Source organism: Corythoichthys intestinalis, chromosome 4 (assembly GCF_030265065.1).
Source record: "Corythoichthys intestinalis isolate RoL2023-P3 chromosome 4, ASM3026506v1, whole genome shotgun sequence".
NCBI classification, from domain to species: Eukaryota; Metazoa; Chordata; class Actinopteri; order Syngnathiformes; family Syngnathidae; genus Corythoichthys; species Corythoichthys intestinalis.
Genome location: NC_080398.1, coordinates 2,903,304 through 2,931,178, shown reverse-complemented (window position 1 = coordinate 2,931,178; position 27,875 = coordinate 2,903,304). Strand labels below are relative to the sequence as shown.

Here is a 27,875-nt window from a genome sequence, read left to right as displayed (position 1 = left end):
ACTAACGCTGCCCAGACGCGGCCGAGTCTGTCATTTCGCATCTAGTTCAACATACATGTGATTAGGCATATGCCGGTATGAGATTTTGACGGTACGATAACCGTGAGCAAAAATACCGCGGTTTCACGGTATTGCAATTATAGCTCCCAAAAATTTTGAGATGTATGGGTTAAAAAAAAAAAAAAAAAAAAACTTTTTTCCATTGAACAGGATTTTTTTTTTCAGACCATAGTTGTAAATTGGAACATGAATATATTGTTAAAATAAATAAATTATCAATAAAAAAATATTTGAAATAAAATTAAAATAAAGATAACTTATATACTATACTCACAGCCACAGCTCAAGTTGCACAAGATTACAGCAAGAACAAAATTTCTATAAAGTAAAAACACTTCTGAATACATTTTTTAAAAATTTATACTGCATGACTTTTTTTTTGAGGGTGGAAAAGCTTAAGTGAAGTTTCGCCATTTTCAGCCACTGTGTCAACTCCAGTGTTGTTAATCTTACTGAAAAAAAGTAATTAATTATAGTTACAAATTACTTCTCCCAAAAAGTAATTGAGTTAGTAACTCAATTACCTGAATGTAAGAGTAATTAGTTACTTGGCAAAGTAATTGGTGATAATTACTTTTTTTTTTTTCCCTCAAAAAAAAAAAAAAAAAAAAAAAAAAAAAAAACATTGTCCACACTATGTGAAGTTTTTTGTGAAGGTTTTTGGTACAATTGGCCCTAGCCCAATTCTTTACCCTAATTTACCCTTTACCCTGAATCAACTGTTAAAAGTTGTTAAAATTGCTCCCATTATTGCATTTGTTCCCTTCTCTCTACTTTCGACATATGAAAGTTTTAAAACTGTTTCATCATTTAAAGATAGATTCAAGTCAAGATTTTGCCGATTTAGAAGTATTTTAGATAAAAAGTTACTTAGGTTCGCTAGGAAGGTTCTCTACAACAGAGCCGTCCTAAAAAGTCTACTGCTTTAAGATGGCGGCTGTCTACTAACGCATTTAGTGCCATGCAGTGTTGTTAATTTTACTTTAAAAAAGTAATTAATTACAGTTACAAATTACTTCTCCCAAAAAGTAATTGCGTTAGTAACTCAGTTACCTGAATGTAAGAGTAATTAGTTACTTGGCAAAGTAACTAGTGATATTTTTTTTTTCTCAAAAAAAAAAAAAAAAAAAAAAAAAAAAAAAAAAACAGGGACACAATGTGAAGCTTAAAGGGTTTGGGGGACAATTGGCCCAAGCCCAATTCTTTACCCTCCACTTAACTAGACACAAGGGTATTGCGATAACTAGCTAGTAACCTTTGCTATGTGTGGAAGTCATTTAAAGTTGTGAATCAATCGTTAAAGTTGTTAAAATTTCTCCCGTTATTGCATTAGTTCCCTTCTGTCTACTTTAAACATGTGTAAGTTTTAAAACTGTTTCATCATTTAAAGATAGATTTAAGTTAAGATTTTGCCGATTTAGGAGCATTTTAGATTAAAAAAAAATTACTTAGGTTCGCTAGGAAGGATCTCTACATCCGGGCCTTCCTGAGAGGTCTACTGCTTTAAGATGGCGGCTGTTTACAAACGCATGTAGTCCTTAAAACATGTTGGCAATGCAGCAGTGTCTGACATCTGCATCTAGTTCTATAATATGATATCTACCGTGTCATTTGGGCGTAGTTTGTCGGCTATGGCTGCAGTCAGGTATTATTGGAGCCATCTAGCATCGCGGTTGCAACGGCGTCTTCCCCACTCCTGCTCTGCTCTCGTCCCCGTGAGTCCGTTTCTCTCAGACTTTTTTTTATTCAACCAACTTAGTAACGCATAGTAACGCACGCCTTTCCCGCCTCAGTAACGGTAACGGCGTTGCCAAGATGAGAAAAGTAATTAATTAGATTACTTGTTACTGAAAAAAATAACGCCGTTAGTAACGCCGTCATATTGTAACGCCGTTATTAACAACACTGGTCAACTCTAGTCTACATGATGTCATGCCTTTGTGTTAAAAAGAACATAAGGAATTCATAAGTTAGGTAAAAATGTATGTTAGTTAAAATGTCAATATTATTGTGGAAAGGTTTCATCTAAAAAAAAAAACAAAAAAAACAAAAACACACATTGGGAGTGAGACCTCACCTTGATCCAGCGAACGTGGATTTGTGCTTAGGGCAAGATCATCGTTCGCAATTAGCGATCTTTGATGCTATCACTTTTTCCCCTTCATTCAAGCGAATCAAGCTTGTTTTCTCACTCTGCGGCTCTAACACTCAACGAAGTTGCTCTCCCAGCTGAGCCTAGGCTAACATTCATCTTTGTAAGCTTTTACTTAGTTTGTATATTGAATTTGAAAGGAAAATGTGTGTTTTGTTTTTGGCGAACTTTTTCCATGGTGCTAATCTGTGGAAGCTACTCACATGGAAAAATCTAATTGTACAACATTTTAAATGTATTCATTTTGTATATTAAACTTACCACGATTTGAGAGCTCAATAAATTGAAGAACAGTACGCCTCATGTTTGGAGTCATTGTTTTTGGGTTAGCTGGCTGTGTAGCCGATAGCGTCACTCTCACACACAGCAACAAACGGGAGGGGGTGAGCGCTTCTGGCTGCATTTTTGACACAAGAAAAATAGCGAATACCGTCCTACGGTCTGACGGAAAATTTTAGTGGTTTTGAAACCGCGACGTTTTCACACCACGGTAAACCGTGAAACCAGTAACCGGCACATGCCTACATGTGACCTCTATGAGACGCATCAGACGCTACCTGTACCAACGTAGCATCATGTGGGCTAGTATTTAGCAACGTCGGCGTCGTTTGTGGCGGCTGTCGGCTGCAGTAAGTTTTTTTTTTTTCCTTCTTCCTCTCCGCACGTGACAGGGCGTTGTCCCGCATTAAAAGTAGTCCGAGCAAAACGTGATGCTTAGAGCTGTCAAAATAAACGATTACTCGAGGTGAATAAAATTACTCGGATCAGTTTTTAAACTCGAGTTACTCGAGTTGCTCGAGTACTCGTTTCAGCTCTACTTGAAACCCATTGATATGCTGTGGCATGACCTAGAGACAGTGATTCATGCCAGACATCCCAGGAATCTGACCGAACTACAGCAGTTTTGTTGAGAGGAATGGGCCAAGATTAGTCCTGATTGAAGTGCCAGACTGATCTCCAGCTACAGGAAGCGTCTGGTTGAAGTTATTGCTGCCAAAGGGGGGGCGTGGGGCACAAAATATTAAATGTGATGGTTCACTTATTTACATATTTTCCTCCTTTGTCATTGCTTGCATACTTTAGTTAAAGCACTGTTTTTTTCATCAGTGGGATTTTGACAAAGATCAGATCGCATTTGATGGTGATTTTATGCAGAAATGTGAAAAATTCCCAAAGGTTCAGATACTTTTTCATACCATTGTAGGTTGAATTCCACTATTATGTAGAAAAACAAAATCCAACATGGCTGCCGTCACAAAACAAAGAGCTTTTTAAATTGAAAATTCTTGTAAATAAATGTTTAAATTTCAGAATTTGTATGGAAATTAACGTAAAACAGTCTAGATTCTTGGTTAAAAGCATAAAAAACGGGTACTTATTGTTAATTTAACGTAAATATTTCAAGCAAAAGTTACGGTATTGGGTAATCCAACATGGCGGCCGTCACGAAACAAAGAGCTTTTTAAGTTGAAAATTCTTGTAAATAAAATACTTGAATCGCGTAATTTCTATAGTTATGAACGTAAAATACTTTAGATTCTTAGTTATAAGCAAAAAATGGGCACTTATCATTCATTTCAGACTTGAATATCAAAATCACCGTAATTTTACTGCGACCCGGTGAATTATTTGAATGACGCCCCCAAAATTTTCCTTCAATATACAAATATTTAAAATGTATCTAGTCCTACAATTTTGATCCAAATTGCATAATTTACACATCAAAAATTCCAGGACAGTAAGGGGCAAAAAAGTTACAGTATACAGCAGTATACAGAATTTGCCAAAAACCTATGGTTCCCCCAAAATTCGCCCACAACTGTCCTATTCATTTCTAATGGGAAGCCATTGACAGCCATGTACAGTATGTCCAAATTTCCCATTCATTTTCAATGGCAGGAAAACAGGTCTTTGTGATTTTTGACCAGTTACATGACAGCCAATTGACATTCAACTGGCACGCCAGTGGTCGAAGCCATTGACAGCCATTCACGTCCATGCCGTTGACGGCCGCGTACGTCCAAATTTCCCATTTATTTTCAATGGCAGACAAACCTGTGTAGTTGCGATTTTTGACCAAAAACGCCCTCCGTTACAGCCCATTTATTCAGCTAGAGCCTAAGTAAGTTGATCCACAGGAAGTGACGTGATATCAACAAGATGTGTCCCCGAAATGTCACCAAATCAACAGGAAGTGACCCGATATCAACAGGGCGTGTACCCGAAATGTCCTCAAATCAACTGGGAGTGAGCTGATTATTTTTTTACGGTGAAATTTATACTGGGGCACTGCATATCAATACTGGGTAGAGGTGGGAATCTTTGGGCACCTAACGATTCGATTGCGATTCAGAGGCTCCGATTCGATTATAAATCGATTATTTATGAACCCAACTGCTTTTAATGTTTTGTTCATTAGTTCTGAAATTTTTAAAAAATCCGATTAGGGCACACATCATACGCCACAGGAGAGCTCGGGCAAAGGGCGGTGGGACTGGCAGCTGGGCTGAATTTCCATGCTGCGGTCCCACTGCCCCAAGCCAAGATCTCCTATTTTAATGCATACATTGCACTACCCTCCCCGACCAATCCCATCACGGTGCTGGGTTATGGCTGCCAGCCGGGAACCTGGCAGCCACAGTTATAGGGTGGTAGGTGGGTCCCACACATTTTTCTATGGCATGGCTCCCGAGGCGTAGCCTCCTCTCCGCCTGGGCTGCCGGCCGCGGGAGTGGGGGGAGGTTGGAGCTCTGGTCTCGCGTTGCCCCATGGCGCCTCCTCGGCGTTCTCCTGCCTCCGCCTTCCCCTCTCTTCTCTAACTGGGTATCCGCCCAGTGCTGCGCCGCGGATCGCTGGCTGGGCGGCGGTGTATTGGCTGGATGTTGCCTGCTACAGCGGGGGACCCTGCCCTGGGCTTGGTGGGCCGCTGGGGGCCCCGTGGCGTGCCGTGTCAGCTGGGGGGCTGCAGCGGCGGCTCGTGGCCCGAGTGGGCGGACGGGGTTGGGGACGGGCGTGGGGTTGGTGGTGCGTCCCCTCTTGCCATCCACGAAGGCCGGTAGATGGGCACGCGGGTGGCCCGGGGGAGCACCCTGGATTGGATTCCGGGGGGGGGGGGCTCCTTTCCTGGGCTGCGGGAGGAGGGATGGGCTACACTACCCCCCCCCGGAATCCAGGGTGCTCCCCCGGGGCACGCGTGCGGCTGGATGTTATTGGGTGGCGGGGGGTCCCGGTGCCGGGATTGGCAATGGGGCGGCGTAAGGTCAGTCACCAACGGGCTAACACTCATAAGGCATTCACACGATTACTGGGTTCTAGATCACAGAGATGATTTGTGTACACTCTACCCCTTTCTATCACTTAGCTTATAGACTCCCCCACCTTCTTCCCCCTCTTTCCCTGGTCAACGGGCACCCCACATGGTGTCAACCAGAAATACATTTAGCTGATGATAGCACCAACATATTAGTACTTAGTGTAGCTAGGCGTTCAATGTATTTCTTGTTGTTGTTTGTGTTTCTTCTCTTGTGTTTCTTTTCTTCTGTTCCCCCATAACCCCTTCCTGTTCGCTGTTTTGTCATAATAAATGAGGTATGTTGAATGATCCTAAAGGGAGTATGTCAGACTCTCAATGTGAAACATTAAAACTGTTCAGACTACCCGGGCACTTAGACTTCCATTCTCCGTGTCAAACAGCTGAACAGGACAGGTTAAAAAAAAAAAAAAAAAATCGGATCAGGCTAAGCCAAGCTAATATTTTAGTATCAAGTTAACAGTTAAAAATATTAAATAAAATACTCAATTCCCCATTCTGTATCAGCAGCTTTAAACTACATTCAATTAATTTTAATGATGTGAATCAACCGTTAAAGTTGTTATAATTGCTCCCATTATTCCGTTATGATGTCTACTTTTGACATGTCAAAGTTTTAAAACTGTTTCATCATTTAAAGATAGATTCAAGTCAAGATTTTGCCCCTTTAGGGGTATTTTAGATAAAAAGTTAATTAGGTTCGCTACAACATAGCCTTCTAAGAGACGTCTACTGCTTTAAGATGGCGGCTGTTTACAACGTGGCAACTACTAAACGCCAAGTCTGTCATTTCACATCTAGTTCTCTTTATATGTTCTAACGCCGCCGTCGTCTGTCATTTAGCATCTAATTCTGCATATATGTCATATCTACTTTAGCCATATGTGGGCCGATGTTTGTAGCAACTAGCAACTGGGCGTTGTTTGAACCAGCTGTCGGCCGCTGTCAGGTATTATTGTTTTTTTTATATTTGCTCTCGGCCCATTCCTCATTGCGTCCCGAAGACCGCGCTGACTGTGTTTTAGTTCTGCTTTACCTGGTATAATTCAATAATCGGAATTTTGATGTTTGTGAATCGTTCTCGAATCTTCCACGGCCAAATCGCGAATAATCTAGGAATCGGAAATTTTGCATGCCCCAGTGAAATATGTCTGGCGTGACCCATGTTAGAGGTAGTAACTTTTGCATCACATGCAAAGCTACCATCAACAATTGCATTGCAATAGCAATAGATGAACAAGCAGTTTTCTTCAAAGCCATTTCTTCCCAGGCAAAAACACCGACACCGTTCACCAAAACGACCAGAAAAACAAACAAAACAGTGCACGAAGGGAAAAAAACGGTTAAAGAAGAAGAGTGAAAATTTGGATTCTCACCTCTTTCTTTATTTGCAAGTATTCATGTTTGCCAACTAACCAACAAAATCATTGCAAAGAAATTTTCACCTGAGATTACACCGTGAACTTTTTCAGCCATTGACGGTCATAGACGTCATTCTATTGCTTCTAATTTAAATTAGGGCTATCAAACGATTAAAATTTTGAATCGAGTTAATTACAGCTAAAAAAATTAATCGCAATTCAAACCACCGATAAAATATGCCATATTTTTCTGTAAATTATTGTTGGAATGGAAAGGTAAGCCACAAGATGAATATATACAGTGCCTTGCAAAAGTATTCGGCCCCCTTGAACCTTGCAACCTTTCGCCACATTTCAGGCTTCAAACATAAAGATATAAAATTTTAATTTTTTGTCAAGAATCAACAACAAGTGGGACACAATCGTGAGGTGGAACAAAATTTATTGGATAATTTAAACTTTTTTAACAAATAAAAAACTGAAAAGTGGGGCGTGCAATATTATTCGGCCCCCTTGCGTTAATATTTTGTAGCGCCACCTTTTGCTCCAATTACAGCTGCAAGTCGCTTGGGGTATGTTTCTATCAGTTTTGCACATCGAGAGACTGACATTCTTGCCCATTCTTCCTTGCAAAACAGCTCGAGCTCAGTGAGGTTGGATGGAAAGTGTTTGTGAACAGCAGTCTTCAGCTCTTTCCACAGATTCTCCATTGGATTCAGGTCTGGACTTTGACTTGGCCATTCTAACACCTGGATACGTTTATTTTTGAACCATTCCATTGTAGATTTGGCTTTATGTTTTGGATCATTGTCCTGTTGGAAGATAAATCTCCGTCCCAGTCTCAGGTCTTGTGCAGATACCAACAGGTTTTCTTCCAGAATGTTCCTGTATTTGGCTGCATCCATCTTCCCGTCAATTTTAACCATCTTCCCTGTCCCTGCTGAAAAAAAGCAGGCCCAAACCATGATGCTGCCACCACCATGTTTGACAGTGGGGATGGTGTGTTCAGGGTGATGAGCTGTGTTGCTTTTACGCCAAACATATCGTTTTGCATTGTGGCCAAAAAGTTCAATTTTGGTTTCATCTGACCAGAGCACCTTCTTCCACATGTTTGGTGTGTCTCCCAGGTGGCTTGTGGCAAACTTTAAACGAGACTTTTTATGGATATCTTTGAGAAATGGCTTTCTTCTTGCCACTCTTCCATAAAGGCCAGATTTGTGCAGTGTACGACTGATTGTTGTCCTATGGACAGACTCTCCCACCTCAGCTGTAGATCTCTGGAGTTCATCCAGAGTGATCATGGGCCTCTTGGCTGCATCTCTGATCAGTTTTCTCCTTGTTTGAGAAGAAAGTTTGGAAGGACGGCCGGGTCTTGGTAGATTTGCAGTGGTCTGATGCTCCTTCCATTTCAATATGATGGCTTGCATAGTGCTCCTTGAGATGTTTAAAGCTTGGGAAATCTTTTTGTATCCAAATCCGGCTTTAAACTTCACTTCTCCACAACAGTATCTCGGACCTGCCTGGTGTGTTCCTTGGTTTTCATAATGCTCTCTGCACTTTAAACAGAACCCTGAGACTATCACAGAGCAGGTGCATTTATACGGAGACTTGATTACACACAGGTGGATTCTATTTATCATCATCGGTCATTTAGGATAACATTGGATCATTCAGAGATCCTCACTGAGTTTCTGGAGTGAGTTTGCTGCACTAAAAGTAAAGGGGCCAAATAATATTGCACGCCCCACTTTTCAGTTTTTTATTTGTTAAAAAAGTTTAAATTATCCAATAAATGTTGTTCCACTTCAAGATTGTGTCCCACTTGTTGTTGATTCTTGACAAAAAAATTAAATTTCATATCTTTATGTTTGAAGCCTGAAATGTGGCGAAAGGTTGCAAGATTCAAGGGGGCCGAATACTTTTGCAAGGCACTGTACATTCAACATACGGTACATTAGTACTGTATTTGTTTATTATAACAATAAATCAACAAGATGGCATTAACATGATTAAAATTCTGTTAAAGTGATCCATGGATCGAAAGACTTGTAGTTCTTAAAAGATAAATGCTAATACAACTTATAGAATTTTTATGTTAAAACCCCTCTTAATGTTTTCGTTTTAATAAAATTTGTAAAATTTTCAATCAAAAAATAAACTAGTAGCCCGCCATTGTTGATGTCAATAATTACACCATGCTCACTCTTGGTACTAACCCATAAAATCAGTTGGACCCAAGCGCCAGCAGAGGACGCCAAACACCCCCAAAAAAAAGGTAACAAGTGGACATTACACTGTGCTTTCATTTTAATCTGTTTGAGTGGGGCACGTGCGTTAATTGCGTCAAATATTTTAACGTGATTAATTAAAAAATTAATTACCGCTAACGCGATAATTTTGACAGCCCTATTTTAAATCCCCACTAGACATCAAATTCAAGTCCAGTCGAAATTGATTTAGACATCTAATCTATCCCTGTCAATGGCTGCCAATGAATTGAAAAAAAAAAAACAACCCAAAAGAGCGTCAAGTGAAAATGCTTCAATATGTACAGTGGCTTAGTGGTTCGCGTGTCTGCCTCACGGTAGGGTTGGATTCTCCCTTCAAGTTTGTACTTTTCAGGCCTCCCCAGCTCCGGTCTCAACTTCCTTCTTCCTCTCTTTGACCTTTCCCGTCGATGTCTTCTTCGTGACTTTTTTGTCTCCCGCCTCCTTGCCCGCCTCCTTCTTCTCCTTGGCGGAGGAGGAGGAGGACGACGACTCCTTTTTAGTTTCCTTGGTCTTGGCCTCCTCCTTCCTGGCTCTGTCCTTGGACGACTCTTTCTTCTTCACCTCGGTCGACGTCGCTTCTTCTGTCACGGCGCCCTCCGATGGCTCGCTGGAGACTTTTTTGGGGTCTTTATCTGAATGATGAGAGTGACATGAGATATTCGTCAATTCAAATGGTGCAAATGTCCGTCAATTCTAATGTTGGCTCTATCAGTCAATTCCGTAGATGGCTATATTCCAAAGACGGAAATTTCCGTCATTTCCAATAATGGCTATGTTAGGCAATTCCATAGATGGCTACACTGTGTTAGTCAATACCAATGACGGAAATATGTGTCAATCACTATGACGTAGACATTTGCCATTTCCAAAAATGGCTATATCTATCAATTCCAAAGATGGAAATATCCGTCAATTCCAATACTGGCTGTGTCACAGTCAATTCCATAAATGGCTATAAGAGTCAATTCCAATTACAAAAATATGCATCGATTCCTATGACGTCTACATTTGCCATTTCCAAAAATGGCGAAAGCTATCAATTCCAAAGACGGAAATATCCGCCAATTCCAATAATGGCTATGTTAATCAATTCCATAGATGGCTATATTAGTTAATTGTAGCAAGTGTGACCCGTGATGTTAAAGCTGTAGTGTGAACTAATTTCTTCACATGCCAAATAGGGTCACAAGTATAGTAATTAAACATTGTCCACCAAATAAAGCATGAAAAAAGAATTTATATGTTGTATATTTGACAAAATAATCGCGTTTCCATAGTTCGAGCCTGAAAGGGGACGAACCCGGAAGTGATACGTCACAACGGGAACAGCGTTGGCAGCTCCATACATACGGCCGCCATACAAAGCCCTTCAAACAATGATTCAAACAGCGATAGACCGAGCGCAAGGGAGGAGATCCAAGTTTTTGAAGAGTTGGAGGAAGAAGAGGAGCTTGGAATTTTATGTTGGATCTAACATGTATTAGCCAGACGCTAATCAGAATGCAAACAGTGTGCCTAGACTACCTGACATGGAATATATACAAGACCCATTGAGATTACAACATTGGTAAGATATAGGCTGTTATTATTTTTATGATTTGAAGATGCAGGCATTTGCACATAATGTTATGTTTTTGTCTATCTGATGACATTGTTAAAAAAAATAATAATCAGACTTCATATTCATTTTGGCAGATCCGGCAGCTCTCGTGCATATAAAATAATAATTTAAAAACGTTGGGGGGAAAGAAGGAGATGAGCCTTCGATGGCTTCCTCCACTTTATTGTGGCAACAATAAGAAAACAAAATAATAGCGGACTGACGCCACATTCGACCGCGAAGTTTTGCTTCTCGCCGATCTCCTCCTTGCCTCCCACTCCAGCGTCTCTTAAACGGATTGTGCATAGTGTCTTGTTATGAGCTTTTTGTTTACAAATGTATCAAACACACGACGCGCTGACAACCATGTCTCTTTATTAACACATGGAGCAGTTCTTATGGAAAAGTTAGAACACAGCTCGGCACAGCTCTCGGCAGGAATTGGCGTCTAATGGCGTGAGGAAATGTAGTTTTTTCACACAAGCAAACAGATTACAAAGCACCACTTCAGCGTTGTCCCGCTCGCTGATTCGCTGCGAGATTGACTCAATGGCTACGCTAAACCAACACGCTATTTTTCAGCTGTCACCTGTCAGCGGCTCTCATAAAACACAAACTAGAAGCCTATCATGCGATCACCGTGAACGCTGAACCGTCCATAAGCAATGCAATGCTTGAAGCATGAAGGTGGAAATACATAATACAAATAAATGTGCACAAACTCACCGGCGGTGTGTGTCTCTTACAGCAACGTGACCGTGAATTACCGCGACGCCGACCCGTTTATATGCACATCAACACCCGTTTCCCGATTGACAGTGGATTAACCCTTTCGGACATGATCGTAGATGACGCACAATTTAAACACGCTTAACCTAGCGAACGCAACGACAACTATGATCGGGGATTTCCACGAGTTAACTTTCGGCTAACGTCGCTAGCTTATACTGTTCAATTCCACAACAGTAGGCAGCTATGCTTTGACAAAGTCATCAGTCATCTATCCAAAAATCACACTTACTTTTTGGCAAATCCTTGATCATAAGCAGACCGGTAAAGGAAGCAGGCATCTTCGAAGTGTTTGCAGCAGAGAACACTACTCGATGATGGCGTGAAATTCACTCGCTTCGTGCGAACGAAAGATGTCCATTTACGTGCCCTGCTATCCTTTGGCCACTCATACAACTTTTCGTTTGAGCGAGAACAAAACATCGCCACACACCGCTGTGGCATCTTACCGAGAAGCAATGCAACAAACAATACTGTTCTATGGTGGACTTCCCTCGCATGTCTAGGTGTGACGTAATTTCCGGAGATTTCCGAAGATTACCGAAGAAAAGCATTTTCGTTGCCAAGGGCGTTGCTATGGGTTAAACAAAGAATCTGGAAGGGTTGCGTTAAAAAAAAAAAAAAATGAAAATATGCTTATAATTGTTTAGCCATTGATATTATTCAAAAACATGGTTGGCCAACCTTACTTCAAAGTTCCCCTTTAACAGCACCACTGAGGTGGACAATTAGTGGGCAAATCAGGACGTTCTGGTTCAGCTACTAGAGGGCAGCGACAATAAATAAAGACAGACGGAGTTGGTTTGAGTGAAATATGTATTTTACAAATAGTGACACAGAAAAATAAACAGAAATATTTACAGAATTCATTTCCAGTGACGTCCACATTCGTCAATTCTATTGGTGGAAATAACAGTCAATCCCACTGACGGATACATGTGTCATTTCCAATGGAATTTGACAAAAAAAATCATATCCATGCAATTTCTCCAGAAATTGAATTTTTAGATTTATGAATGAAACGAATAAAAATGATTTTATTCATTTGATTTTTTTTACATTCTTTTTATTATTTATTTTGATTAAATTTTTGTTTTTTTTCCTCTTTAAAATGTTATCAAAGAAACATATTTATGAATAGATTTTATTTGCGGCTGTTCCAACCCCGATATTTTGATCAATGATAAAGTTCAACACGCACGCACACACACACACACACACATACACACCTTATGAACTATTATGAAAAACTCAATTCCGAACACCAATAATTTCCCCAAACAAGTAAAATAAAAAATAAAATAAAAAGAAAACAAAACAAAACAAAAAACAATTGGCAAAAAGACGGATCCCTGCGGAATTCCGCACTGCAAACACCATTATTACTTCACTGATACGTCTACCTTCCCCAATAGCCCTGAAACCCAATCGTTCATTTAATTACTCCAACTCAGACGGGTGCCGGGTATGCTAACGAGCCACTTGTCGTGCCTGAGACGAGCCGACGCAGCGCCACTCGACCGGGATTAGCTAGTCCTTTTTGTCTTTAGCCTGCCAACAAATTGAGCGACAACAGCACCTGTTGCATTACAAAGCGCCGCCACTTTAAGCGGAGGACCCCCAACCGGCAGCCTGTCAAAGACACATGTTGACACGCACGCGCATACGGTTACGTACACACGAGGGCCGACTCGGTTTGGCGATAAGCGGATAAGAGGGACGCTTGTCTGAGCACAATGAGACGCTCTTCTTATCTCCATGAGAACACTTACACAACGAAGACTCATGTCTACCGCACTCTTTGTGCGCCCGCTAATCAGTTCTACATGTATTAACTCCTTAGGCGCTTTCACGTGGCTCTTAAAAACTAAATTAAAACTACTGTAGTTTTTGTACTATAAGAAACTACTTCTGTCCCTCATTTTGAATCCTGCTGCTTATAGTCCAGCGCGGCTTATTTGTTGATTTATATGGGTTAATAGGCAAAACTTGATTTGACAGCGGCGTAATAAAAGCGCCATAATATATTCCATCATAATTATAACATGAAACATTCATGGGCATTAATGAATACTTATGAGAGATGTCATTAAGTGTCATCCGGCAAAATATGTCACTAACTCCATTTATGTTCAGCTCGGACCTTTTACATCCATTCAAAAGTGAGATGATTTGCCAGATGACACAAAATGACATCAGTCATAAGCATCCATTAATGCTCATGGCAGTGTCATGTCATAATTATAATGTTGTTACCAAATACCATAACTAGCATTTAATGAAACAACCAGAACAGTAACTGAAGAAATAATTGGCACAAAACATGACTTTTGATTGTTATTTACATCTGTAGCGCTGCAATGCATGCTAGGAGGCATGCTGAATGACAAAACAGTTGAAAGCAGGTGGCAGCAGAGGGGTCCTCCGAGGGATCAGTGATGGCCAATTGAAGGTTCTTGAAGCAATCGTGGTGGTTCATTTGGTCTTATGAAAGTCTGATGGTGTGATGTGTTACCGGTTAATATCTTTTGGTGTAAATATCCCATAATACTGTAAGGACAGCTGCAGTCCGGCTTATCTATGAACAAATGCTGTTTTCCTGTCTAATTGGGTGAGTGGTGGCTTCTAGCCAGATGTGCCTTATAGTCAGAAAATTATGGTCTTTAAACAAATTAGGGCTGCAGCTATTGATTATATTAGTAGTCGATCAATCGATGAACTAGATAATTCTAATAATCGAGTAATCGGATAAGGAACATGAAAAATTAAAATATTTGAGTTGAGCTTCAAACGGTATAAAAAAAAAAAAAAAAAAGCTATGTACAACAAAAGGAAAATTGGCTAACTTTCATAGCAAAAGTCAGCTAGCTTAAATGCTATAAAATGCTAACTTTTAAAAAATTATTTTTTTAAACTATACTCTTAAATGGTTCGGACACATATTCCCACAAAAACGGCTAAATATTCTTATCAACTAAATTATGAATGCATTAAAGAAATATTACCTCAAACAAAAACTTATGTTGGTCTTAACAGGGAGCAGCTGGATTCACCCATATGAAATGAGGCAGACCATAGGGCAGTGTATCAACCCAAATCAATAAAACTAAATGCAAACACTTTGAAAATGAACCGTTACAACACCACTTTAAGTAAACGAATACTCAAAGCAGCAAAATTTAATTCGAATCTTTTTTTCTCATCGAATACTCGAGTTCATCAATTAATCGTTGCAGCACTAAAATGAATTCATCCTAAGTAATCCATTTGACGTCTAGCCCCGTCAATGGCAGACAATGAGTTAAGCTGTGTCTGATCAATCCATGATAGCAATGACTTTATATTTAAGTGAGTATGCAGTAATTTAGTATTAACAGGAAAGAAATGTATATTTGAAAAAAAAAAAAAAAAAAAAAATAGTATCGGCACTAATCAACAACTTTTAAAATTTTCCATAGTCGTTTTCGGCCATTTTTGAGCTAAAAATGCTCAAAATCCTCTTTTTTAACCTCAACACATTGACTGCCATTGATGATCGACAAACCAGTGTTGCTTTAAAAATTAACAGTTTTTATGTAAGAACATCGTAACTTTGTCATACCACATAGTGCGCTCAAACTCAGGAATAAATTAACAACCTTCCCATTGTTAAAACGGCTTTAATATTATTTCATAAATAAACTCATCGGCTGCCATTGACAGGAATAAATGTCTGATGCATTCGGACGGTGAGGAATTGCGAGTTCTGTTCCTGCGCTGGCTACGTAACCTGAATTTCCGCGGAAGTCGGACTTAACCTTTTAAAAATTAAAATAAACATTCATAAAGTCCAAAAGTATTGTATTTTGTTTAATGGTGGAGGACACATTGCCTTCTGGTGGCAGCGTCGTATGCATTTCATCCCAAATGAATGCATTTATTTTGTTTTGTTAATGTAGGGCTGTCAAATTTAGCGCATTAACGGGCTGTAATTAATTTTTTAAAATTAATCACGTGAAAATATTTATCGCAATTAATGCATTTGCAGTACGACTCATTCACACATTGCCGCAAACAGCCTACAATGGCATCGTTTTACTTCTATATAGAGATAAGAGGCAGTACTGTCAAGTGAGTGGAGTAGATAAAAGCATTCATTGGTGCTTTTAATTGGAAAAAGCTTTGTCATCTCTCCCACAGCAACCATAAATATGTTGGGAAGCGACGTGGATAAGAATGACAGGAGTCGATCTTGTACACCCTGTAGTGTACCCAACGCAGAGAAGATATAGCATTTGCAGCCATCACACAAAGTCATGGCTGCCCAACTTCCCATCATGCATTTGGGCAGAAAAGTTAAGTCGCTACTGTATCATTTACTGAAAGCTCAACAAATACACTAGATGGCAATATTTAGTCACAATATACAAACTCACATTTATCTTTTAAGAATTACAAGTCTTTCTATCCGTGGAGTCCTTTCACCCGTCCTTTGTATAAAGGCAAAAAACGCCTATGGCTATACCTGTTGTTTATGTTGAATTATCAAATATAAGACTATTTATTCTAATTTTTGGTTGAATGTTCATCCTAACAAGTTGAATAAATATTACAAAGTTTCAAAACGGTTCGTTACGCATGTTTGGTTGTCAATTGGACATCAAAATTAAAAATTTTGACAAAACGATTGTGGAATTTTTGGTCTTTTTGGGCCCAAAATGATGATTTATAATTGGTCAGTGACGGAAACAACTGTTTGGACATGAAGTTCAAGGTGTCACAAAAAAAGGGACCAAACCAGGCCATCGTAAACAATTCTTTCTTTGAAATATAAAGGCAACTTCAAAGGCATGCAAAATCAGACAAAATAGGCCCAGACCTTAAAGGGTTAAAGAAAGGAATATTAACCTACGTTTGCCATGTTTGGCGCACACAACAACTGCACGTAGCCCTCTCACTTAACGACTTCGCCGTGTCGTTAAGCATTAATTTACGCCATTTCCGTGTTGGACATGTATGTTTGTGATGTAAATAGTTTTTTAGCACCATTGGATAACATTGAGAGTCCAACTGAATATAAAAGTGGGACACCGGTCCGTGAAAAAAAGACCCAAATCACACCGGTTCGTGGTGCAAAAAAGGTTGGGGACCCCTGCTCTAATCCCATTCATATTTGTGTCGGTTGGCAGAGCGAAACCGATGATAGCATATTAAATGATAATTATTCTATACATTACTTTATTTTGCGGTCACGGTGTATCAGCTTCACAAAAAGAAATGCAAAACAAACCATACGGTGAGTCTGTTGCGGCCGGCCGGTGTTTCATCAGTGTGATTGCTCCCCTCAATGATCCTTTCATTAGGCTGCATTGGCTTTCGTTTGGGCTCAAATTGATAACCCAAAACACCAAAGAAAGGTTCATAACTCTCCTCGTCACCATTAGAAGAATGTTCGTTTCCAACTCGTTGGATTCATCGCTGCAAATAGAAACAACATTGTCCGCCATCATCGCCGCCATTCAGTACTAAGCACTGAGCCGGCTGTTTCCCGAAAGTGACGTCACGCACACAATATGCTAGATTTCCGGCATCTCGGCGGCGGGTCCTTTTAGCTTGACAATCGAGCTAATTGCTATCATTTTCTTGGTGTTGCGATGTGTGTAATTTAAAACTGAAACGAGTACTCGAGCAACTCGAGTAACTCGAGTTTAAAAACTGATCCGAGTAATTTTATTCACCTCGAGTAATCGTTTATTTTGACAGCTCTAAGCATCACGTTTTGCTCGGACTACTTTTAATGCTGGACAACGCGCTGTCACGTGCGGAGAGGAAGAAGGAAAAAAAAAACCTTACTGCAGCCGACAGCCGCCACAAACGACGCCGACGTTGCTAAATACTAGCCCGCACGATGCTACGTTGGTACAGGTAGCGTCTGATGCGTCTCATAGAGATCACATGTATGTTGAACTAGATGCGAAATGACAGACTCGGCCGCGTCTGGGCAGCGTTAGTAAACAGCCGCCATCTTAAAGCAGTAGAGCGCTAAGCGCTAATAAAGAGCGCTAAGCGCTTATAAATAAGATTAACGTTACTGTCGCTACTAGCTCACGTAACGTTAGCCCTGCGGAGGGCTAGGTTTCAATTAATTATGGCCACTGTCGATGCGTGGCTAACGTGTCTTACATACAGGCTTTAACATAACATAGCATTGTGGAGTGATGAGGGTGTAAAATAAAAACTCAATGCTAACTATCAATTTTAGCTCAGTAGTCATTGCTGGATAAAACACCAAGTAGCACTGGTCCCTAATGTGCTCCAATACAGCCTGTATCATACATTTATTTTGAACACTGCAAAAACTCAAAATCCTATCAGGACTTACAGTTTAGACTAACTTAAAACTTAACCAGAACTTAAAAATGGCTTGACACAAAGAGAAATTCAATTGAAACACGTGGGAAAACATCCTAACTTTTAAGTGATGTGTGTTATCAAGTGTAACAGCATTTTTAGGTAAGATAGATAGATAGATAGATAGATAGATAGATAGATAGATAGATAGATAGATAGATAGATAGATAGATAGATAGATAGATAGATAGATAGATAGATAGATAGATAGATAGATAGATAGATAGATAGATAGATATCTATCTATATCTCTCTCTATATATATATCTATATATATCTATATATCTATCTATATCTATATATATATATACATGTCTACATATCTATATATATATGTATATTAATAAGATCTAAAAGTTTTTTGAGTGAAAGCAGTGAATTAGTCTTTTTTTAAAATTCTAGTTACATCTCAGATGCAATTGTTGGCTGTTTTCAACAATATACATCGATAATAAAGACATTGATTGACTGAAAATGGTTCAAGATTAGATGAAATGTCTTGTTTTCTCATGTATATTTATAATTGCTCTTCACCTAAAAATATATTTGTTTTATCCGATTACTCGATTAATCGATAGAATTTTCAGTCGATTACTCGATTACTAAAATATTCGATAGCTGCAGCCCTAGTGTAATTACACGAAGTGGCATGATATGAATTCAAAAGGCATGCGTTGATGGATAAATGATGGAATATTAGCATTTCCCCAGGTGTTGTCATACCCTTTAAGTTGAAGTCGAGTACGTTGTAATCCGGGGGACTACCTGTGTAGACTTTTTTTCCAACGTCAGCCATCGGCCAATTCACAGGAAAAATAAGGCGATAAAATTGAGTTTGATCAGGCATCTGTGTGGGCAACTATGGCCACCGCTGACTGACATTAGGACCCTGGAAGGACTCTGCAGCAGCTAAAAGGCAAGCTGCTATAGGCTTGTGTTTTGTAAATATTGTAATTTTTTTATCTTGCATGAGAGAATATGCAATGTTGCTCTAGCTTTTTAAGGTGTTTACTGAGTGATCCTAACACTCTAAATGTAACGTGTAGTGTAAGCGTAGCATTCACGTTAGCATTAGCTTTAGCAGGGCGAACATCCTCTTAAACTCACGCTCTCTTGTTTACATCTCGTTGTGACGTCCTGGTTGGTTTAATGTGTTGTTTTCGTTGGTTTGGTAGCAGTAGACTGAATTAATTCTTTAGGTCTTAGGTCATCATTGTAAATTTGAAGCTGTTGAAGATTTTTTTTTTTTTTAGAGTTATCTTTATCATCAACGTGCTTTAAAAACAAAAAAGTATATCAGCCTGAAATACTAGCTTACAAAATCGGCTACTCTTAGAAGTATATTTTTCTCAAAAATTTACTCAAGTAAATGTAATGGATAAATGTTACTCGTTACTACCCACTTCTGGTAGTTGGTTGTCCAAACTGTTTCGTTGCTAGCCTTTCCGCTTCTAACGGATTGGACTTCAAGCGCGTTTTGTGTTCAGTTCCCACGCTGAGATTTGATCAGGCAAGAATCAAACACGCGGCGTCGCCTGTATTTTGACGACGCCTGCGTGCCGTTGAATGCGGCGCAGCTAACAAGCCCGAGCGAGCGGAACGTGCGGGCTTTGAAGCTAGGGCAGATAGTCGCGGTATCCCCATCTTATAAGGACCGCGACTATTGTCGCCGCGCTTGGCCTTCTTTTTTTCGTCTCGGCGACACACAGAGATGAAATGTCGGATTCATCGTGAGATGACTGGGAACAAAAACAATTATAAAACAGCAGTTATGTAGGTTATGTCGATAGTAGGTCATTTAATTTTTATACCTATATTTTAATTTATTTGTTCATTTTATTTTTTGTATATTTATCTTCACATGAATTCCAAATAATACTTATTTATTATTTATTTCAAATTTTATTGTATTTATTTACAGTAGCTCAAAATTTGTTTTATTTTATTATTATTATATTATTATTTTATTAGAATTTGTATTGACTTATGTCAATTTTGTATCTTTTTATTTATTTTTTTTAAATTCAAATGATTGATTTCGACATATTTTCACCTCAATATTTATTTCTATATATTTTATTTTTTGTAAATGTGTATACATATATATTTAAATTTAGATTTATTTCTATTTTTTTTATATTTATGTATTTCATAAGTGATTTCAACATTGTTTTTTTTGTTTCAATTTGCATTTATGAATTTATTGATATGTTTGACCATTTATGCATTTCTTTCAATATTTAGTTCCGATTTCAACGTCTGCTTATTGGAATTTTATTTATTTGCATTTGTCTGAATTTATCAGTTCATTTTAATTTTGGTATATTTATTTCCACATTAATTCACGTCAATGTTTATATATTTTATATTTATTTATTTCAATTTTTATTGTATTTATTTGTAGTAGCTAAAAATTTGTTTTTATTTTTATTATAATATTATTGCATTATTATTATTTTTTTAAATTCATTTATTTATTTCAATTTTTATTGATTTATTTTTTATTTGAATGACTTATTTCGACATGTTCACTTCAATATTTATTTAAATATATTTTTTAATTTAAAAAAAAAAGATGTATGTATGCATATTTTTATTTTGATTCATTTCTATTTTTTATATTCATGTATTTCAAAAGTGATTTGAACATTTATTTTTCTTTATTTCACTTTACATTTATGAAATCATTCATATGTTTATTTGACCATTTATGTGTTTTTTTTCAATATTTGTTTTTGTGTTTCAACATCTGCTTACTGGAATTGTATTTATTTCCATTTGTATTAATTTATTGACTTTTATTTTTATTGACTTTAATTAAAAATAAATTTCAAGATATATGTTAAATAAATATGTCAAAAAAATTAAATGAATCTTGAAATAAATAAATACTGACATATTCACATCCATATAACCACATTTAATTATTAATTTAATACATATTCATTTAATATCGGTCCTACACAGATGACAACGAATCTCGCTTTTCGAATCTGGCGCTTAAAAAAAAAAAAACATTCACGGCGAACAAATCCGATCATCTGCCAAATATGACGAAAACATCTCTGGATATAATGATGATATCATAAACAGCTGACGTGTAGGACAAGAAGCGCTCAGTGTTTCTTCTTGTTAGCGAAAATGAAACACCTCTGCCGCTCGTTATAATCGCGCCATTCCCCCAAGACGGGCGTATGAATGAACTCCGTGCTGGATTTCCTGACAAGCTGATCCCGTCCAGACGCGTCTAAAGAAATCGACTTAGCGTCGCTCGCTAAGCGGAGAAAAAAAAAAAAAACTGTTTAGTCTACAAGCGCGGGCTTTGTCGCTCGCTGCCATCTTGTTTTACAACATCAACGTTCGCCGACATTTGCTAGCGTCCCCAAGAGAAAAAGTCGCTCAGAACTTTTTCCCAGCTCTGGATTCAGTGTTTTGACTGTTAGTTTTAGCCATTAGCTAGCCGTCACAGTTCATATTTCCAAAGCGGCAGAGGACGCCACAAAGACGGAGTTCTTGCGGATGGTAGATGTGAGAAGCTTTCTTTTAGTTCAGTCTTGGGAAAATGACTAGCAAAATAGGATATTTTCAATAACAACAAAGCTCACAAATGCTCAAAGGCTGTTTTTTTTCTGTCATTCAACATATTCACCAAAAACTCAAGTATGACTGTTGGAATTACTGTGCATACATTGAAGATTTATGCTTTCCTTATTATGGTTAGTCACCAGATAGGGTAACTTCTGTCTAGACTTTCATTTGTCCTGTGCCATGTGCCCCCCATGTAGTCTATGTATTCTATTCTATGCTCTATGTTTCTTTCCTGTCCCTCCCATCCTTTTGTTTTCCCATGAATGCAGTGAGTTGCCATGACAGCAACAGGGGATGCAGATACAAACCTCCACAAAAGCTCCATCGACGTGTACATAAACCTAGCTTCATATCTAACATTTTCTTGGTCCTTTCGAGCCGGGACGCAACACATCTAGATGACGCTAGTCACTCACAGCAAGGGGGTGCTGAAGATCTTTTCAAGTGTTTCCCATCCCAAAACAGCTGTTTTGGTCCAAATTTGTCATGCTCGCACATTTTCTCCACACAAGGCGCGTACAATGGCAGTATACATGCATGCTGGATAGTTTACATACTACGTACGTACTACTTAAATGCTTTATAATGCTAATGTTTACAACAATTATACAACATTAAGTAGCATTTAAGCTAGATGACTTTTGCTATGCAAGTTAGCCAATTGTTGCAAACATTAGCATTATATCGCATTTAAGCTAGCAGACATATGCAAGTTAGCCAATTGCAACAATGCAATAATTGGCTAACGTGCATAACAAAAGTCCATTACCTTAAATGCTAAATAATGCTAACGTTTACAACAATTATATAACATTATATACAGGGGTGCACATAATTTTTTTGCCCAGGTTCTCAGAGGAGGACCTGGAGATGTGACTTGGTCCTCATTGAGCTTGAGAGCCGACCCGCCTGATGCGATAAATTTATGACAAGCTTTACTTAGAGCCAATTAACTTTCATTATATTAACAATTAATGCATCAACTGGAAGAACAAAATTGCCATTACTTTGAAGTGAAATGTAAAGAAATAAAAAGCACCAATTCAAAATAAAGGGCATTATGTGGCTCCCACATTAACTCCAAGCCTTTTTAAAAGTGGGATGTCCTCCTCATAAGACCTCATTGAACGTGCATGTTTAGCTTTGTAAAATGCGAGCAAAAACACGTTTGTCAGTGCATGTCGCTGTTCATTACCTTTATTCCGCCCTATTCCGCCACTTGTCCATAGGGCGAGTGGGGTCCTGTTTGACATCGATAGTTTGCTTAATTGCCACATGCTCTGTTTTTTTTCTGCTTTTCAAAGTTAGGATGGCTGAAATTCTTTGACCCTACATAAAATGCGCTGCTCTTATCGGCGACATTGGGATTCTCACGGCACATTTTGTACCGCATTTCCGTGCGAGCACCATTTGCTTCTAGCCATGCTACCTCCTGTAGCCACTTTTCAGCAAAAGTCCTTTTTTTCGGTAGCTCCGGTGACGTCTCTGTCGTCTGTCTGTCTTTTGGCGGGGGAGGGGGAACCCGGAACACGGAAGTAATTACTCAGTGTGGCCTGCCTCTTCGACATTTCGAGAAGTTATTTTCTCGTGTCCGCCGCAAATACAGTGGTCAGCCATCGGTACGCAAAAGCGTATGGAAGCCGTTGAGGGCTAGCGCGTTTGTCTACTTCCAGTACGCATGCGGACCACTTATGTGCACCCCTGATTATATAGCATTTAAGTTAGATGACTTTTGCTATGCAAGTTAGCCAATTGCAACAATGCAACAATTGAGTGAAGTTAGCCAATTGCAATAATGCAACAATTGGCTAACTTGCAAAGGTTTGCTAGCTTAAATGCTATATAATGCTAATGTTTACCAGATGTGGTGTGCAGTAGCAGAGCTGGTCATTCAATGTGGGGAAGCTCAAAGTGTGGCTTTGTGACAGTGGAGGGGCTAAGAGACACCCACCGCTCAGTAGGGAAAGAAACTAGAGTGACAGAAGTCAAGTCTTCAGACACAAGCAGCTACAATAGAACCCCCCCACCCCCCCACCAGAAGAGTTGTTTTCAACAAAGCGTGCATCGCTAGGAGGATCATGAAAGTCTCCAGTTCAATTCAGTGGAACAATGCACTCTCAACTCGCGTTCACACTGTTTCAAGAACTGTGAAGCAGCGCAACCAGCGAAAAGAAGCTAATTTTGGATCTCTTATTTTTGACATTTTTGGGGAATGTTGAGCACTGTTGAATTTTGCATGAAACAGTTCAAAATATTGGAAAATAAGTGAAGGGCCTATTTTAAGACCAATCACATAGAAAATAGCTAACTCATTAGCTGCTATTGACTCTCCAGTAGTGTTTTTTTTTCTGCGTGTAATCACATTTGAACGCCGACTCAAAGACCACAGCTTGAATACTCGCTCGCCCGCTGGCTGGTAGGCGGGTGTGGTTTAGTAGGCGGATTCCTTCCCGTGGTTGTCCAGGATATTTTCTCTTTGGATAGAAACGCCCTGCTCGCACTCACAATATGCAGACAACTGTACGGCGATCTGCTCACAAAGTGTTTTTGATGGCGTTAAGTATTTCATGTGTGTAAAATCTGCCACGCACACGCACACCTCCATCCACTTCCTGGTGCGCTCTCTGTTCTCTGTGTTTAAATACAGTCGGCCACATCAGAGAGGACGTTTACAACACGGTTACACGCGCACATGCACGCAAGAAGCGCATTTCCAGCTGTATATACAGTTTTACATATGTCAGTTTACTAAAAAATGAACACACACACAGAGTGACAACACAGCGTGAAGTGTGGGCGACTGTGTTTCACACTATTTTAACTCATTAGCTTCCAGATGTCCCTCTTAAAATAGGTTATATATCTTTTTTAGGGTGGGTGTTTGGTAGATGGGATGAATACAGGAACAACTCATGCTAATTCTTAGAAAATAATGCACAAAATTTAATTTTCAACTTTCAAGGTTGCCCTGATGTGGACGACAGCTAATTTCACATTGACATTCCAAAAAGACTCGCCCAACGTGGGGCTCGAACCCACGACCCTGAGATTAAGAGTCTCATGCTCTACCGACTGAGCTAGCCGGGCTTGTGTGCTCTTGCGTGCTCACTGTGCTAAGACATAAAGAATGGGAAATAGACGAACAAAAGAACGTAGCATGTGAATAACAAGTAGAGGCAGGAAACTGAGTTTCAGCATGCTAGCCTATATGCTAACACTGGCATGAGAAGCACACAACATAAGGATGACGATTGCTGCATTTCAATGACAAGTAGAAGCAGGGAACTCATCAGATTTCTGAAAATAAACACGCCATACGTGGGTTTGAACCCACAACCCTGAGATTAAGAGTCTTATGCTATTCCAACTGAGCTGAATTTAGCAGAAATTTTGAAAACTCATATCTGGGAGATGTTTATGAATACGTTTATAGGATAACATATGTTCGTTATCGTTGGCGCTTTGTCATGACATGTTTCAGTAGCATGATTGTTAGCGCTTTGCTGTCTAAGAGGGGTCTGGCAAAAGTTAGTGTAAACCAAGGGTCCTCAAACTTTTTCCTGTGAGGACCACATAACTTTTCCCTTCTCCGATGAGGGGCCGGGTCAGTTTGTAACAGAAAAAGTGTGACGATTGCAGGAGTGCCTAAATGTAAAAATGTATTGTTTTTCAGAAAGCCACAATCAAATAACCCTTTCCGGAATCCTCACGGAACAAAAGTAAATATAATATAATATAATATAATATAATATAATATAATATAATATAATATAATATAATATAATTAGGGCTGTCAAACGATTAAAATTTTTAATCGAGTTAATTACAGCTTAAAAATTAATTAATCGTAATTAATCGTAATTAATCGCAATTCAAACCATCTATAAAATATGCCATATTTTTCTGTAAATTATTGTTAGAATGGAAAGATAAGACACAAGATGGATATATACATTCAACATACGGTACATAAGGACTGTATTTGTTTTTTATAACAATAAACCAACAAGATGGCATTAACATTATTAACAATCTGTTAAAGCGATCCATGGATAGAAAGTAGGGCTGTCAAACGATTAAAATTTTTAACCGAATTACAGCAAAAAAATTAATTAATCGTAATTAATCGCAATTCAAACCATCTATAAAATATGCCATATTTTTCTGTAAACTATATATATATTCTGTAAAATAAATTGTTGGAATGGAAAGATAAGACACAAGATGGATATATACATTCAACATACAGTACATAAGGACTGTAGTGGGCATTTCACTCTACTGTCATTTAAATCTGTCTGCTGTCCTCACTCCGAAGCGTATTTTCCAAAGCTAGACAGCTAGTGAATGACGCCTTAATAATCAGACTTCTTCCTTTTTCATCTGATTTATTAATAAAATGGCCTCAAACCATTGTCCTCTTTAGACCGTCGTAAAACTACAAAAAAAAAGTACACAAGCATTGCATTAGCAACAACGTTAGCTCAGCACGCTATACAGATGAACTAAACATAAACAAAAAGTGTCTCATGCAAAAAACATTTCATATAACATTTCGCTTATTAACATAATATGTACATTCTTTACAACAACCATACTTACGGACAAATCTTGTCCAAGGATCATATAAGCACAACAGAGACGTCGTGCAGCCACATTGAACTGGCAAGAAACCAATAAACCATGTCGCAAAGCGACCACAAGAGTTCGCTGTTAGCACAAAAAGCCTTGCTGTAAAACTTACCAAAAAGCAGAATACTGTCTGAGCGAGACATGTGCGTTAATTGCGTCAAAAATTTTAACGTGATTAATAAAAAAAATTAATTACCGCGCGTTAACGCGTTAATTTTGACAGCCCTAATAGAAAGACTTGTAGTTCTTAAAAGAAAAATGTTAGTACAATGTATAGAAATCTTGTATTAAAACCCCTCTTAATGTTTTCGTTTTAATGAAATTTGTAAAATTTTCAATCAAAAAATAAACTAGTAGCCCGCCATTGTTGATGTCAATAATTACATACACAATGCTCATGGGTGCTGAAGCCTATAAAATCAGTCGCACCCAAGCGCCAGCAGAGGGCGGCAAAATTCCATAAAACACAATTAACAAGTGAGCGTTTCCCTGTACCGTCATTTAAATCTGTCTGAGCGGGGCATCTGCGTTAATTGCGTCAAATATTTTAACGTGATTAATTTAAAAAATTAATTAACGCCCGTTAATGCGATAATTTTGACAGCCCTAAATATAATATAATAATAACACTATTAATTAAATAGGTAATAACCAAATAACTCTTCCTGGGTTCTTCACAGAAAAAAGCCAGGAAATAAATAACACTTGGGGAAAAAAAAAAAAAAAAATTGTTCAGGGGGCCGGACCAAATGTGGAGGTATCTGTCCCGCGGGCCGTAGTTTGGGGACCCTTGGTGTAAACTAACGGAAATAAGCTAGTTGGCCGACTATTTTTAATAGGGCTGCAGCTATCGATCATTTTAGCAGTCGATTAATCGATGAAGTAGTTAGTTCGAATAATCGAGTGATCGGATAAGGACATCAAAAATTAAAATACCTGAGCTGAGCCTCACACCGTAAAAAAAAAAAAAAAAAAAAAAAAAAAAAAAAAAAAAAAAAAAAAAAAATGAGGATCTATGTACAACAAAAGAACAATTGGCTAAAGTCCACTAGCTTAAATGCTATAATATGCTCACGTTTGTTTTTAGTGTTTTTCTTTTACAATGCTACTAACAAATGGTCCAGAAAAGTATTCCCCACAAAAAAACAAAAAACGGCTTTTTTACAATGCTATTAACAAATGGTCCAGACACATATTCCCCACAAAAAACAAAAACAAAAAACGTCCAAATATACCCACAAACTAAATTACGAATGCATTAAAAAAAACACATTAGCTCAAACAAAAACTTCTGTTGGTCTTAACAGGGAGCAGCTGGATTCAGCCACGTGATATGAAGCAGACTAGAGGGCAGTGTATCCACCCAAATCAATAAAAATGAATGCAAACACTTTCAAAACAAACCATTACAACGCCACTTTAACTAAATAATTACTCGAAGCAGTAAAATTTAATTTGAATCTTTTTTTTCTAATCGAATACTCTAATCTAATCTATTACTATTCGTGATCGTTAGCGCTTTGCTGTCTGAGAGGCGTCTAGCAAAGGTTAATGTCAGCTAACGGAAACAAGCTAGTTGGCGGATTATTTTTAAACACAAAAACTTAGGGGGAAATCGGTCCATGATGGTTAGTGGTTTGTCGTGACATGTTTTAGTAGCATGATCGTCAGCACTTTGCTGTCAAAGAGGGGTCTAGCAACAGCTAGTGTAAGCTAACAGAAA

General features: G+C 38.6%; 1 protein-coding gene and 1 non-coding gene across 3 annotated transcripts in view; both read right to left on the bottom strand.

Moving 5' to 3' along the window:
- Positions 1 to 8,750: 8,750 nt before the first annotated feature.
- The window catches only part of LOC130914459 (protein PTHB1-like), a 233,758-nt gene continuing 214,633 nt past the window's right edge, over positions 8,751 to 27,875 (bottom strand). For both annotated transcript variants that reach the window (XM_057833669.1, XM_057833670.1), the window contains one exon: positions 8,751 to 9,785. In XM_057833669.1, coding sequence (XP_057689652.1) covers positions 9,502 to 9,785 — 284 coding nt within the window. In that variant the 3' untranslated portion in view covers positions 8,751 to 9,501. The remainder of the gene's footprint in view (positions 9,786 to 27,875) is intronic.
- Positions 24,535 to 24,607, bottom strand: trnak-cuu (transfer RNA lysine (anticodon CUU)). The gene has a single exon. It is a non-coding gene; the product is annotated as a tRNA-Lys (tRNA).